We start from the raw sequence: 14,486 nt of genomic DNA, 5'->3' as shown, positions 1-14,486 counted from the left end.
CCTGTCCTGTCCCAAAGACACTGTCTTTTTATGCCACTCCAATAGTCCCTTCCTGTGATATATAAGGAAGGATCTGGGAGTTTACGTGGCAGCAAATCCTGATCCTGAAGGAGATTTTTAAATTCAGCTTAAGCTTCCCTTCTGCAGCGATCCCCCTTCCCCTTACTGCACCCAGGCTGGAGAGCAAAGCTGTGCTATTGCACATAGTGTTCCATGAGTGGCATTCCTGCACGATGGCACTTGGTCTAGCTGAAGGATTGTGTTGTGATGAGCAGAAATCCCTCCGATTTCTTTGGCATCTTGAAGGGTCAGTGGCATTATCAGAAATATGGTGCCTCAAAAGTCTGACCCAATGAAAAAGCCATTGCTTTCACCACACAAGCTTTGAATCAACTGTTCAGGGTCAGAGATAGCTGACTCAACTAGTGGTTCTCCTTCAAAAGGCTCAAAGAAGGGGGAAGGGGGTGGGAGACTCTACAAAGGCAGTTGGTCTTAAAATTATTGGTAAGGGTAAGATCCTACCTGCTCCATATAGGATAAAGTAAGTCCCTAGCAGTTATGCAGCTCTGAGCCTGTCAGCCCCATAGCCTTTTGGCAGTTTATTGTATGAGGTAGTGACATTTTTTTGGCATACGTGATGGTAAATGTTCTGCAGTGCACCCTGGATAGTGAGCAGTTTGACAGCATCATGTGCTGATGCTGAAAATGGGGCATCTCTATTTGCCTTCCCTTGTTCCTGTTAGTGCCCTTAGAAATGCTGGAAGTTAAATTCCTTACTCAACCCTATTTGCCAGAGGGAAAAATGTGCTCGTCACTGTGTTTTGTTTTTGTTTTTGTTTTTTTTCCCTGGGGAGGGGTCAAGATACTTCTAAAAGATTTCAAAGGAACAAGTTCAAAACAACTAAACCAAGTAGGTTTGATCCCAAGAGATGATGCAGAAAATTACAAACTAGGTTTCCATCTTAAATGCCCGTCTTGGGATAGATTTCAGGCTGTAGGCTTAAAAAAATCATCCTCCAACTCCTTTTTTTTTTTTTTTTGTTTATCTGTTGCTCTGCCTCTCATCCCTCATTGCATGTGTCCTGAATTCACTCTGCAGTTTGAGCCCAGTGCTGAAGAATGTGTTGGATATAGAAAGAGGAACTGGGGAATGGCATAAACCAAATGTGCAATTCACAGTAGTGTTTGCTGGTGGGTAGGTGAGGCTTTTTGGATCTCTACCAAAGACACAAATTAGGGACAGAAACAACACAGAGACAATTATTTCCTCTAGAGAGGTGAAAGGACTAGTGTAGCCTTCTAGGCATGGTATGCAGTGCTCAGCAATACCACCTCCAAGCCATTCTCTCTTCGTTCCCAGTTTATTCCTGCACAGGTCCTTTAAAAGCCAAATTGGTTTCTGTGCAGTCACACAGCACAGCTGCAGAAGGGCAGGAAAGAGTAATGTGAACACTGAAAACTCAACACCCTGAACAAAACATCTGCCTTCCTTCTCTATCCTCTGGCATATGTTTGTGTGTGAGAGAAACTTAATATTTTCTGTGTCTTAATTGTAATAAATGCATAATAATACCTAGCCAGTTGACTTCCACCCCTCTTTGCATGACTGTTACATTAGTTGAGAAAAAATGTTTTCTGGAACTTTTTCTGTTGTTTGGCCTAAAATATGCTGCTTATTGTGCTAGACAATTATTGGCCTTGCTGGTGACATCATGACATTCTCTAGCTTTTGCTCAGGCAGATCTATATATAACATGACCCTTACACCATCTGTCAGTTCCCATGGCCTGCTTCCATTGCTTTTCTGTTTGCTCTGTGCTTTTCCAAAGACCCTTGTATGTGCCTGTGTTGTGTTGGGTTCCCTTTACAGCTGATAGAGAGGTGTCATCTTGAGCTGCAAACTGAGAAACTGAGATAGGTTCTGTGTCTTGTATGGGAAACTTGGGTTCCTTACACACACCCAGGAGTAAGTCCTGAGGAGCAGTGTGAATGTTTTCCCTTCTCTATGGCAGTTACACATTTTACCTTGTGTTCCCCTTGGTTTTGTAGAAAAGGACTCTCCTCCCACAATTGGAGTGCCCACGCTGTCCATAGTAGCCTCCACAGCGAGCTCCGTCGCCCTGATTCTGCTGTTAGTTGTGCTGTTTGTTTTGCTGCAGCCAAAGCTGAAGTCATTCCATCACAGCAGGTAAGTGTAGCTGGGTTTGGAGGGGCTCAGAGGTCCCCCTGTTTCTTTGCAGTAGAAGCCCCTTCAGGTAGGTGGGCTAGACCTTTGTTTTGGAGCAACTTGGCTCCTCGCTTCTCTGTTCCCCTTTTCATCGCCTCAGAGACATGTCTGCCCCATCCTGCTGATCCATCGCTTCTCTGAAATGGTCTGTGATACCCACCTGCAGTCCCCAGTCTTATGTGCCACCCATTGAGTGACTTCCTACCTTATGCTGTTGCCTTGGCTTTGAATGGAAAAAGTTATGATACTTACTTGCCTGGCTGTAGATCAGTTTCCTACCTCTTCTAGCCTTGGATAGCTGCTGAAGTCTGTGTTGGGGTGTATATATGTGCATCTTTCCCTGACTGCTTGAGGTCCTGTGGACCTGAAATTAAGCAGTGCTGCTCTTCAGATACATGTGTAAGTCTGCCATCCTTCTCTGCTGCAGGAGGAGAACCCTCCTGGCCTGGGTTTGTGGATGAGAGGAGGGACCCAACCATAACACTGCTGCCAGCTAAGGCAGACACTCCAGCAGTGGGGAGGTTGAGAGGTGGGGCCCTGCAGTCTGCCCTCTTCTGAAAAGGCCCAAACTACTAGAAAAGAAAAATTTTCTCTCAGGTCTTACGAGGCCAGGTGATTCATGCTGTGCCAGAGCTGTCTTCCCCATCCTGCCAGAGGTTATCTGGCCGGCAGCAGAGGCAGTGGAACAGACAGTGCTGGGTGTTGTAGAATGCAGCAGTGCACCAGGCTGGCCTCAACGGTGCTCTTTGCCAAAAGCACAGAGCTGAGTCATGACCTTTGTTAAATTTAGCTATGGAGGTAAGCGGTGAGGGTGGGGGGAGGCACTGTAACCTTTTCAGCTCTTGCTGCTAAGTCCATCGGGTGCTGTGAATTACAGTCCCTGCTCATGTCTAGTGGCAATTCGCAGTAGGGCTCCAAGACTGTGCTTGCTTGACCTTTTTAAATCACCATTCAAGTTTCTGTCCTCCCCTAAATGGTGAGAGTTAGAGTTCTGCCGAGGGAGGTTACTGGGGTTCTTGGTAAGATATGTATAGTAAAATAAATACTCAACTTGATTTATTTTCTTTCTCCCCCCTCCCCCCTTGTTCCTTTGTTTTTTGAGGCGGGACCAAGGTGTGTCTGGAGATCAGGTCTCTATTATGGTGGATGGTGTCCAAGTGGCCTTGCCATCCTATGAAGAAGCAGTATATGGCAGCACAGGGAATTGCATTCCACCCTCAGACTCGCGAGTGCAGATCGTGCTTTCGGAGGGAGCTGGACAGAATGGACCCAGAGAGATGCAGCAGCCGGACCAAGGGGCTCACAATACCTTTGAAAGAGAAGATGAAGCCCCTGGACATTCTGGACTGTGTGAAGCCAGTGGCTCTCAGCGCTCTGAAACTGTTCTTGTGCATCAGGCTGCTACCTCTTCCTGGGTAGCTGGCATGGCTAGCAGTAGACCTGTACACAAAGAGGTCCAAGATTCAGAAAGCAGTGACATACAGAGCCTTTTGTCACTCACTTCCTCTGAGGAATACACAGATGGTAAGTGACTTGTGCAAGGAGCCCTAAATGAGACCCTTTTAAGAGTAGGTTCTGAGTTGATTATCTAGGGTGAAAAAATATCAAGGGATGCCCCTATGTGTGTTTGCCACTAGAGCAGCTTTTGAAAAGATGCAGTCTCTATAGCATGTTTTACCTCTTAAACATGTAAGCAGTATTTAATACCTTCTGAAGAATTCACTCTTCTCAGAGCTGGGAGCCTAGGACAGTCTGAGTAAGTCTGCTTACTCTTAACAAAGGATTTTCAGAGAAGTCCAGCCTCCAGCATCATAGTGCAAAAGCTGTAAAATGTCTGTGTTTGTGGAAACTTAAGTTGGTGGGAGTGGGAGGACATGCTTGGAATACAAACCCTTTGTGATGTTTGGGCTGCTTAATTTTTAGACTATTTTTGTAAGCAGCTTTCTGCCACAAAGCATTCAGTGCTGCAGCCTTAGCCTGCAAGACATCAGAGCCATGTGCTTGAACTTACTGTAGAGGGCAGAGGGGCAGGTCTGTTGAACGGTCAAAACATGTTTTATTCCTCACTTCTGTCCTGTCCTGGAGGAGTGGCTTTGCAATGCCAGAGCTGATGTGAAGGTGTAGCTTAAAGTTGCTTCTGCAGGGACTGCTGTGTCTTAGGCAAGAAATGTAACTGGCTTGTAGATAGCTCAGGGCAGAACTTCCCCTTGCTGTGGTATTAAGAAATACTTTGTGCTAGGAGGGTAATGCAGGACCAGACATACACCCAGAGTGGTGATGGAATCTGTCCTTGGAGTTTTTCGAGGCTGGAGCTGGTGATGGTCCCACTCTCAGGGGCAGGTTGGAGCAGAGTCCTCCAGAGTTCCGCTGTGATGTGATGAGAGGAAGACACTGCGTTGTCATGTTACGAAAGTGGGAGCTTGTCTTGCTTTCAACAGTACTTTTTCTGGTGTGTGTTGAACTACAGAACCTTGACTACTTTTTCTTTTTTTTTTTTCTCTCCCTGCCATTCAGATATTCCCTTATTGAAGGAGGCATGAGGTCTGCTGTGTTTGTCTAGTTTTCTCCATCTTGGATTTCTTCCTCCTCTTCTCTCCCTGCCTTTGGGACAGAAGCACTCTGTGCAGTCTTCCCCATCCTTGCAAGCTGTACCCTGGATACCTCCAAGAAGAGATGCCCTCAGCTGAAGATCCAAAGGATGTCGCCAGGTTGCCTCCTGGATGCACCAGTGGAGTTGGTGCAGCACTGGCTTCCCCATTCCATCAGCATCAGGGGCTCAAGGAACAGAGTGGATTTGAGCTCTCCTCTCCTCTTCCCCAGCCAGATGTTTGACAGCAGTCTCTGAAGAGCTGCTCTTTTCTTGTGCCTTTCTCCTCCTCACACCGGCTTGTTGCAGCTTATCAGCCTTTCTAGCCCTTCTGCTGCCCAGAGAGCAGGGGCTAAACCCGCTTGCTCGCTGGGTGCAGACACAGTTTAAATATACATATATATGTTATATAGGCTCTTCTTCCAGCATCCTCTTTGTCATAGGGCAGGACAAAATGCCTCACTGGGACTGACATTGGGCTTGGGAGGGCTGGAGTTAAGGGGCAACTTGTGATGTCTAGAAGCGCCTGAGATGGGCTGTGTGCCAACTTAGCCCTGCAGGAGCAGTTCACTGAGAATTGCTTAAACACTGAAGGCTGAGAAGTCCAGCATGTAGGAATGCCCTCTGTCCCATCTCTGCAGGAGTCCATTCCTGAAAATGACTTTTGTCTCCTCCTTCTTCCTCTACCAGTGCAGCCCACTGGAAAAAGTTCAGGTGTTTGAAAATACCAAGACAAAAAAATGCCTGTAGGTAGTGAATTCCTAGTGCCATTGGTGCAGTCCCAAATTCCTTTTCCAGCCATAGTAGGTACTTGAATCCTGGGTAGCTGCCATCTCATAGGCTGGTGTGTCTTCCTCGCTTCATACAGCAAAGGGTCTGCTGTTTTAACCTGGAGGGCTCCAGTGGGCCCCTAGAGAAGGGCTCCTCCCCTGTGGCTGGGGGTAAGCAGCTTTTGTAAAGCTTCTCCTAAACACAGTGCCAGCCTGTTGCTGTGAGGGAAAGTTGAGTACAATGACAGCAGTGCTAGAGGATACCACAGCTCAGTGCTGAAGTTTTGAGGATTGTTTCAAGTTCTGGTAGTAGGGAAGAGAAAATTCAGAAACAGGTGTACTTCTGCCTGCCACAGTTATCTGCAGCAGGTCAGATTGTGTGTGTTGGGACTCTATAACTGCAGGAAGCCACATTTGTCTGGGGTAGACAGTCCAAGTCCAAGTGCTGTGGTGGTTGTAAGGTTCTTCCCTGAGGTCTGGACACTGTTCCATGGGATTGGTTTCAGCAAGAAGAGTTGGCTTCTTAGATGCATGTACCTTGTCATAACTGTCTTGAAGTAACCAGGGAAGTGTTTGCCCTATGAGAAGCTGCTACATTTTTGAGTTGAAGGAGCAAAATGTCATGGCCTTACACATCATGTGGTAATGTACAGGTAAACAGGGATGCTGTCTTTGCTGCTTTGCTTTTGGTTTGCAATCCTCACCATCCTCATCCTCATTGCTACAGTAAAATCCATTACAGCGCTTGACAACAATGATACAACATCTTTATGTATAAAATCACTGTGGCTTAGCTCCAGTTCTTTGAAATGGGGGTTGGCCATAGTGTCCAGCTGTGTATTTGCTATTCCTTTTCCTGAATAGCTGTTAAATCCCAGGACACATGGAACAGTGTGTGTGGATGGAAGAATCCTTTTTCCCCCTATCCTTGTTATAGAGGGATGTTAATTTAAAATTAAAGTGTTTTAAACATCCTTCCCTGTTGCTCATGTTACCTTGCATTAACACAGGAATTTGATAAATCCCGTTTGGGTGGTTTAGGTTTTAAGTTTGGATGGTGAAAATCTTGTGTCATTTTACAGTGGGCTGTGGTATCTCATCTTCAAGAGCTGTAGAGGACAAATGTTGTTTACACATCTGCCACTGGAATTTTTAAAAATAAGCATGGGGACAATTGTATTTAGCTTTTTGACTGTAGGAAATGGTCTAAGCTTGAGTAAATTCTCCTTCATTGGTTTATTGGAGGGTTTCAGCAAGTGGAGGGGGGAGGAAAGTCTGTGTGACTTTCTTGCCGCCTAAAAAGCTCAGAGCAGGAGTTGCTTTTTATGCATTTAAGGTCCTGTCTGCTTAAACTGACCCTCTGCAGTTCAAGGTATAGAAGTTAGGAATGTGTTGCCTTCCTGAAAGGAGTAGTGCTAGTTCCGGGTTGGTGGGAGAAGCTGGAAGCTGATCCCAAGGCCTAACCTTGAGCTGGATGAGCACCTGCACCACCAGCAGAAAACACATCCTCTGTGGCCTGGCCTCCTCTTTGCTGTTGTAAAACAAGGAACTGCCAGCTTGGAAGAGAAAATTCAGTTTGAGTGGGGAAGAAAAGGAAGCAAGCTCTACAAAGAGGGAGTACTTTAATTTCACAGAATCACACAGAATTAAGTAGGTTGGAAAAGACCTTTAAGACCATCAAGTACAACCTATGACCAAACACCACTTTGTCAACTAGACCATGGCACCTCCAGGGATGGTGACTCCACCACCTCCCTGGGCAGCCCATTCCAATGCTCAGTCACTCCTTCTGTGAAGAATTTCTTTCTAATGTCCAGCCTAAACTTTCCCTGGTGCAGCTTAAGACTTTACCTGGGAGCAGGTACTGACCCCGACCTGACTACACCATCCTTTCAGGAAGCTGGGGAGAGTGATAAGGTCTCCCAGAGCCTCCTCTTTTCCAGGTTGAACAACCCCAGCTCCTTCAGCCTCCTTGTAGGATTTGTGCTCCAGACCCTTCACCAGCCTTGTTGCTCTTGTCTGGATGCATTTAAGAATCTCAATGTCCTTCCTAAATTGGAGGTCCAGAACAGGACACAGCACTCAAGGTGGGGCCTCACTTTGCTGAGTACAGGGGGACAATCCCTGCCCTGGTCCTGCTGGCCACGCTGCTCCTGATCCAGGCCAGGATGCCATTGGCCTTTTTGGCCACCTGGGCACACTGCTGGCTCATGTTCAGTTTGACATCAGTCTGGGAACCCAGGTCCTTTTCTGCCTGGCAGCTGTCCAGCAGCTCTTCTCCCAGCCTGTAGCACTGCAGGGGGTTGTTGTGGCCAAAGTGCAGCACCTGGCACTTGGTCTTGTTAAAGCTCATATCATTGGATTCTATAAAAGTTGTTGGAAATGGCTTTACTAACGAGTTGGGGAAATGCAGAGGTGGAGGAGGGAAATATGCAAGTGTAGCTGTTGTGATCAAGCATAAACAGGCAGCTTCTGTTGGCTTGTTGAGGGTGAGCCAGCAGCTTCCAGGCCAGTCTCTGTGCTGGCTGTTAATCCATCTGATTATTCCAGATCCTGCAGAAGAGCTCTATTCCCTGCAGCAAATCTTGTGGGAACAGGCCCCCAGGATCTGTGTGAGCCAGAATATGGAACACAGTTTGGAGGCATCACACTGCTCATATATGTCCTTAGCTTTAGAGTTAATTTTCTTAATAAATAATAAAAAGTTAATAAAAAGAGGTGAAACAGCAGGGGAGGAACCCAGAAGACGTCTAACAACTTTTTCAAGGGGGAGGGAGAGCAAGGCCTCACTTTACTGGTTATCAAATAATTATTATTCATTCATGTTTATTTTAATTCTGCCGAGGCTGAAGGACTGAGAAGTCTTTGGGTAGAGATACAGGAAAGCCTACTTTGCACAGTCCTGTCTTTACTTACGGGAGCAAGGCCTGGAGCCAAAGGTCGCTCAGCTCTGAGCTGTGCTCTGCCTCAGAAGTGTTTGTTATCTCTGAGCTGAGTGTGTTTTCTCTGGATTTTGCCATAAGTAGATGCAGCCTGGATCTCAGTGTTGTGGATAGGAAGCACAGAGGCTCAGCCTTGCAAGATGTAGTACTGTAAATGGGTTTTTACCCTTTTTTTGTTTTCCCTGATGGGGCCACAGTCTCCATACCTTTTCTTCCACCACCTATGTCTGGCAAAAGATTTCAAAGGGAGGCATTTTTTCTTATTTAACACTCCCAACATAATCATCTCATGCTTTGTCATATGTGCTGGATCCTGTGATATTCAAGAACATTAAAATTATTTAGTTATATTGAGAAAAGTAAAAATAGCACTTATTTTAAAGCTTTCCATTATTTTTGGAGTCTGATAGTTGGGGGGTGGGGGAAGGGCATTTCAGAAATTCAGGATATTATGTGCAATAGAAAAACTTCCTTGCTCCTTTCCAGTTCCATAGTTCTTTTGAGAAATAAATGCAACTCATTGCAGTGTTTACAGCCCAAGCATTGTAGAACTGGACCAGCCTGAGAGAACCACGATGTGAAGTTGGCAGTGACCCATGGGGAAGTGGGCCAGTCTCTCATCAGGGTCTGCATCAAGAAGCTGACCTCAAATGATGAGCCAGCTTGGACTGTGTCACAGCCTTGAAGGGTGTCAGCAGCACTGGTGAGAGAGGGGATTGTGTGTTCTGGTTTCAAATAGCTTGTGCCTCCCCATCATTAACTGCAGATGTAAAAATTAAGAGAGATGCACTGAAGCATGTGAGCCTTTGGAGTTGTTGCTGAGTTAAAACATGAGTTTGGGAGGGAGAAGAGCTTAATGCATTTTTATCCTTAACCACCAGGAAAGTTGTTGAGTAGCAGGACGTGTACTCAGCAAGCAGAGTGCTTTTCACCCCTTGGACATTTCTGCTGAGGTTTCTTCTTGGCCTTTCAGCTCTGGTGTGGTGAATTGTTTACTGCATCTGGAGTCTTAATTTGGCCTTTCAGTGTGTGGAGTACTCAGGTGTGTAGGAAGAAATCTGTTCCACATGCTTTGGGAAGAAACATCCTAAGGTGCTCCAAGAGGTGGATGACTTGGGTCAGTACTGAGGATTGGGGTGAGAGAGCAACTGGCTCAGCCATTGGAAATAATCTGGGATGGTTAAGTTGTTTGCAGCACAGAAAAGGGAACACAAGGAGCTGTCTAAGGAAGAGCAGAAAACAGAGGTTTACTGCAGACTAATGAGCTAATGCAATCATGACCAGGTTGTAAGGAAGCTTGTGCTTTGTTAGATGATTTAGCATACACCAGCAGGCTTGCTGTATAAAAAAAATTAATGTACAACTGGCTGGACACACTTGAGCTGTCCTTGCTGATCTTTTTAGAACATACTTGCAAAAAATGTGGTTTTACTGTTCTGATAGCAGTTTAAACAAAAAATCTGCCTTGTTACTCTATCCAGATATCTATTTAAATAAATAAATTTCACTTTTTTTTTTTTTTTTTAATATAAATGCAATAAATCCCATTCACTTTGCACATCCTGCCTCACCCCATCCTCACCCTTCAGTCCTTACCAGGGAACAGCAGATTGAATTTGCTCTATGTGAAAACCTTTGCTTGCAGAAGAGCTTTATTAGAAAACAGTTTTTCTCTGCTACAAGCTTTGAAAGTGCAAAGAGGTTTCCTAGAGCAGGCTTCATTTTAAGGTGTATTTTTATATAAGAAGTAAGCCTTTTTCCAGTCCTAGCACACCAGGACAGAACATGCCCCTTCCCACACTTCAGGGCCCTGTGTTCAGCACTGCTTTCAAACTCAACCCTCTGCAGATGATGTTCAGATCTCTGTACCCACCAGAACGTGTTGTATTGATGCTCTGCATATGCTTTCTGTGAGCTATGCTTTTGCTCCTGTCCTTGAGTGAAGTCAGACAGAGGCAACTGAGTTCTGCTAGAGTGTTTTAGTTCAGATTGTCTTAAGTTGCTTCCTTCCAAAAGAAAACAAAGTGAAGTTGTCTGTGAAGCAAAGTCCAATGATGTGGTGGGTAGACTGCTGGTAGTTGCTGATCCAAGTGCAACGGGAGCTTGATTGCCTTTCTGCATTAATCTTTTCTTTCCTCTATGTGTTTTCTTTTTATCTGAATTGCACCACTATGGAATTATTTGCAGAATGGTACTCCATATATATGTGGGATTTAAAACCATAACTGATGCTGTGCAGGATGTCAATCAGTTTTATTTTGCTTTATTTTATATGTATTTTCTGGTATCCTGTACATTGCAGTGGGTGTGAAAATAGTATTTTAATATTTGTACAAAGTTTAATTTAATTGTTCTATGTATATAACTGCATTTCTAAATTAAAAAAATTCTTTTGAAGTGAAGCTATAATTTCTTGTGTTTGTTTGATGAGGTTTTTTCTGTCTTCTTTTAACTGCTTAGGCCTTGTGGCCTGGAAATCTAGCAGATCATTAATTAATTTGTTGCAGTTGTGAAAGCCAGGATGAAGATAAACCTAGGGATGCTCAAGGGCTTGGGGGGAAGAGAGGTTCAGAGTTGGTGCAGCCTTAGAAGGATCAAGTTTCCAAGTTCAGAAGCAAAGGCTGCCCTTGGTGTTCTTGCATAGAATTCCTTGAGGAATGAGACCAAGCTGGGCAGGGGTGAAAGGTTTGAAGAGATCGTGTATGGTACAAGTGGATTTCAGAGAGGAAGACAGTCAATGTAATAAATGGCTAATTAATCCTTGAGTCTGTGTAAGAACAGTTTGTATAGGAAGAGAGTGCTATTTTTAGAGGGGAGATAGGTTTCATTGGTGAAATACTAATCCCAAGTGGGGAGCAGGACAGTATAGGAGACATTAGGGAGATCTCCAGATACATGGGTTAGTGCATCTATGAGTGCAGAGGGGAGGCTGGGGCAGGCTCTGCTCGTCCCTCTTCTGTGGTTGTGCTGCACTGGGAGAGTGGGAGAAAGCAGAAACTGCAGAGGAGTAGGCACCCATTGTTCTTTCAGTGCTATATACAGTTCATTACTATTTTTATTAATGTTTGTTTTGCTTCAAAAACTAAGGTGAGTGTTGTAATGAGTGTTCCTTTCTTTTAACAGAATTTATCAGTAATGTAATAGGGATGGAGGGAGGCGATCCTTTTGTCCAGCTTGTTCAAAGCAGTCCGCAAAGATGTTAAGATTTTTGTGTAATTGTAGACATGACTTTTATTCTTTGAGAAGGAACAGCCAGGTTAAAGAGAAGGGAAGGGGTGACATCTACTTTCCTCCTGTTTCCATTTGTTCCAAACATTATTCCCACACAGCAAGCAGATCTTACTGTAATTTTACTACTGCGAAACTGGAGCTCTGTGCATACCTTCCTGTACCAGACAGTTGGCACATGGGAGTCATTGGCCTCCAAGAATTGTTTTTAATTATTGTTTTTCGCTGGGCAGTGGTCTCCTGCCACAGTTCTGGCAGCCAGGAATGTGCCCTTTTTGACACGTTGGAAATTATTTGTCACCTCTGGTTTGTACTGGCAATGAGAAATGACTGTGGGTGACAAGCCTGAAGGAAGCCAGCCTGCGGTGGGTGGCCTGGGCAATCTTCCTTGACAGCTGGCCCTTTGGAGGAAGGGCAAAACGGCCAGGGCACACAGGAACATCTCTGCTCCAGAAAAGCAGCCCCGACACAAAGACTGACCCCGCCACAAAGCCTCTTTGAGCAACTCGCTCAGGGAAGGGGATAGATGAGCTACTGCCCTCACCAGGCGTCCTGCTCGCCTCTAGCCGGGATGCTCCGCACCCGCGGTTTGTCCGGGAGCAGCCCAAAGCCGGGAGCCCGGAGCGGCGCGGTCCCTGCTCTGCGCCGCAGCGCCACCAGCGGACAGCTCTGCCCCTCGCCGCTGCAGCGCCGCCCCGGCCCGACCCTCCCCCGCTCTAAGAGCTCCCCCAGCCGCCGACTTGTTTTTGAGGGTGTCATGAAAATGCAGATTCCCCCTCCCGAAAGCAGAATGCCAGCAGGCTACGTGCCAACAAGCCCCGTGCTTCACAAGGCGTTAGCACGCTCCTCACCTGCCAGGGCAGTGCGGAGGGCCCCTTACGGGGCTGTCCCTGGAGCGGAGAGCCGAGTCTGGCCAGGACACACTGCCAGCCCCCATTCCTCATCGGTGATGGTACTCGGCAAAACTGATCGGTCTCTCTTGGCACCAAGCTGGGGTGCAGGGGAAGGGATGGGAAAGCACACGCAATGGACTTCCCAGTTCTCTCTGTTCCTTTTCGCAGGACAATGATGTTCACCAGCAAGCTCCTCACCTTAACCTTCTGTGAGACGCAGGCAGAGCTGAGCAGCCCTGAGGGTACCTTGCCGTAAGGTGATTGTTCTTTGACAGCTCTTTGTCATGTGGCCCGTGCTGAGCCCATGGTGCATCTGTGGGATATAGCTCAGGCTTTTCATGTTACACCAGTGAGGGAAAAAACAGATTTTGGGGCAAGAGGGCACAGACTGGTTCCAGTATTCAAGGCACAAATACCCTTGACTCCTTGTCCAGACACGCCCCTCTGATCTGGCAGCTCTTCTAGTGATTGGTGTTTGAGATCACGCTGAGTTTAGCAGCTCCGTGTGGCATGCAGGGTTTATCTTCCAGGCTCATGTACCCTAATAAGGCTGGGGGACAGACATGCTCTCCCTTGTCCCCACATGTGTCAAACCACAGCACCCAGCAGCTTGAGCAGCCAAGCATCCCTGGGCACAGAGCTGCTGCTCTCAGGGAGGGAGGGGGGAGTTGTTGTGGGCCGCAGCATCCTCTGAATACCAAAGAGCACCAGGGAGACCTGTCTTATTCATCAGGTTCAGTGGCAGCTGGGGGTGAGAGGGCAGGTGGCAGTGAGAGCTGGCAGTGGCAGTGCATGACCTTCCTGACAGGTCAGTGGCAGCTGGGGTGCTGTTGGCTGGACTGGGCAGAGTTGCTGGCTGCTTTGCTGGATTTGCTTCTGCCCCAGCTCTGCCCAACAGGCAGATCCTCCAGTAAGAATTACATGTTACCTGTAATTAGAAGGTATATATGTTCATCTTTAAACCCACATTTAAAATCTCCTCATGTTGAGAAGATCAGGGGCCAGATTTGGGAGTAGCAGAGCTTTCCTAGGGAGCCAGCTCCTGGATGGGAGCCAGAAGTGGAAGCCTGGTACCCAAGGGTGCAGATATGCTGTTTCCCATTTTGTGCTCTTCTCCCTGGGTGCTGCACAGGAGACGGGACTCCAGACTTGCACAACTTTCCTCCATCTCCGTGAGCCGCCTGCACAGAATGGCAGAAATGTCCCTGTAACAGCTGTTTCCTGGAGATTTATTATCCTGGGTTCAGCTCTGCAAGATGGAGTTGTTACCATCCCACAGTCTGTTCCCCTCATAAATGTAACCTGGCTCCAAATAATTGCTTCCTCCAGGAAGCTTTAAAATAGTTGATTTATTTGTGAAACTCTTCAGTATTTCTCTTATTGCCTCCCTCTGCTTTTTTTAACAGTTTTACAAATTTTTGTGGCATCTCCGTGGGAGGGAAAGCCCACACTGCCCTTGTTAATGGAGAGGGGGAAAAAACAAAAGCACAGAAAACTAAAGTAACCTTCTCCAGGTCATACCAGAGGTGGTGTTGCAGGCAGGAAAACAAATTCTTTTAATGACATCTTCCCCATGTCTTCTTCCAGACCTCTGCTTTAGCTGTGAGCTCCTGTTTGTTCTGCATGTGGTGACCGCGGGATGGCCCCTTTATTCCAGCCAGGCTGTGCCCGAAGGGAATGACTGCAATGGTGATTGAAAGATGATGATTGTCCTCATCTTGGAGCCTAACGCCAAGGGTAGCACCTGCTACACAATCACTCTCTTCTTACTCTGCCCTGTGGCTAATGGGTTTGAGATAAACCAGTCAGGGCCCTGCCCTCGGGTATCGAATGGAGGCC

At 46.6% G+C, this 14,486-nt stretch overlaps 1 protein-coding gene across 9 annotated transcripts in view; it reads left to right on the top strand.

Moving 5' to 3' along the window:
• SUSD6 (sushi domain containing 6) overlaps nucleotides 1–10,928 on the top strand; it is an 80,652-nt gene extending 69,724 nt beyond the window's left edge. For all 9 annotated transcript variants that reach the window (XM_059849678.1, XM_059849683.1, XM_059849682.1 and 6 more), the window contains 3 exons: nucleotides 2,050–2,188; nucleotides 3,330–3,751; nucleotides 4,742–10,928. In XM_059849678.1, the coding sequence (XP_059705661.1) occupies nucleotides 2,050–2,188; nucleotides 3,330–3,751; nucleotides 4,742–4,767 (587 nt within the window). In that variant the 3' untranslated portion in view covers nucleotides 4,768–10,928. The remainder of the gene's footprint in view (nucleotides 1–2,049; nucleotides 2,189–3,329; nucleotides 3,752–4,741) is intronic.
• Nucleotides 10,929–14,486: the final 3,558 nt, after the last annotated feature.

Source organism: Haemorhous mexicanus, chromosome 6 (assembly GCF_027477595.1).
Source record: "Haemorhous mexicanus isolate bHaeMex1 chromosome 6, bHaeMex1.pri, whole genome shotgun sequence".
NCBI classification, from domain to species: domain Eukaryota; kingdom Metazoa; phylum Chordata; class Aves; order Passeriformes; family Fringillidae; genus Haemorhous; species Haemorhous mexicanus.
Note: the sequence above shows the minus strand (reverse complement) of the source record. Positions and strands in the feature narration are given on the sequence as shown.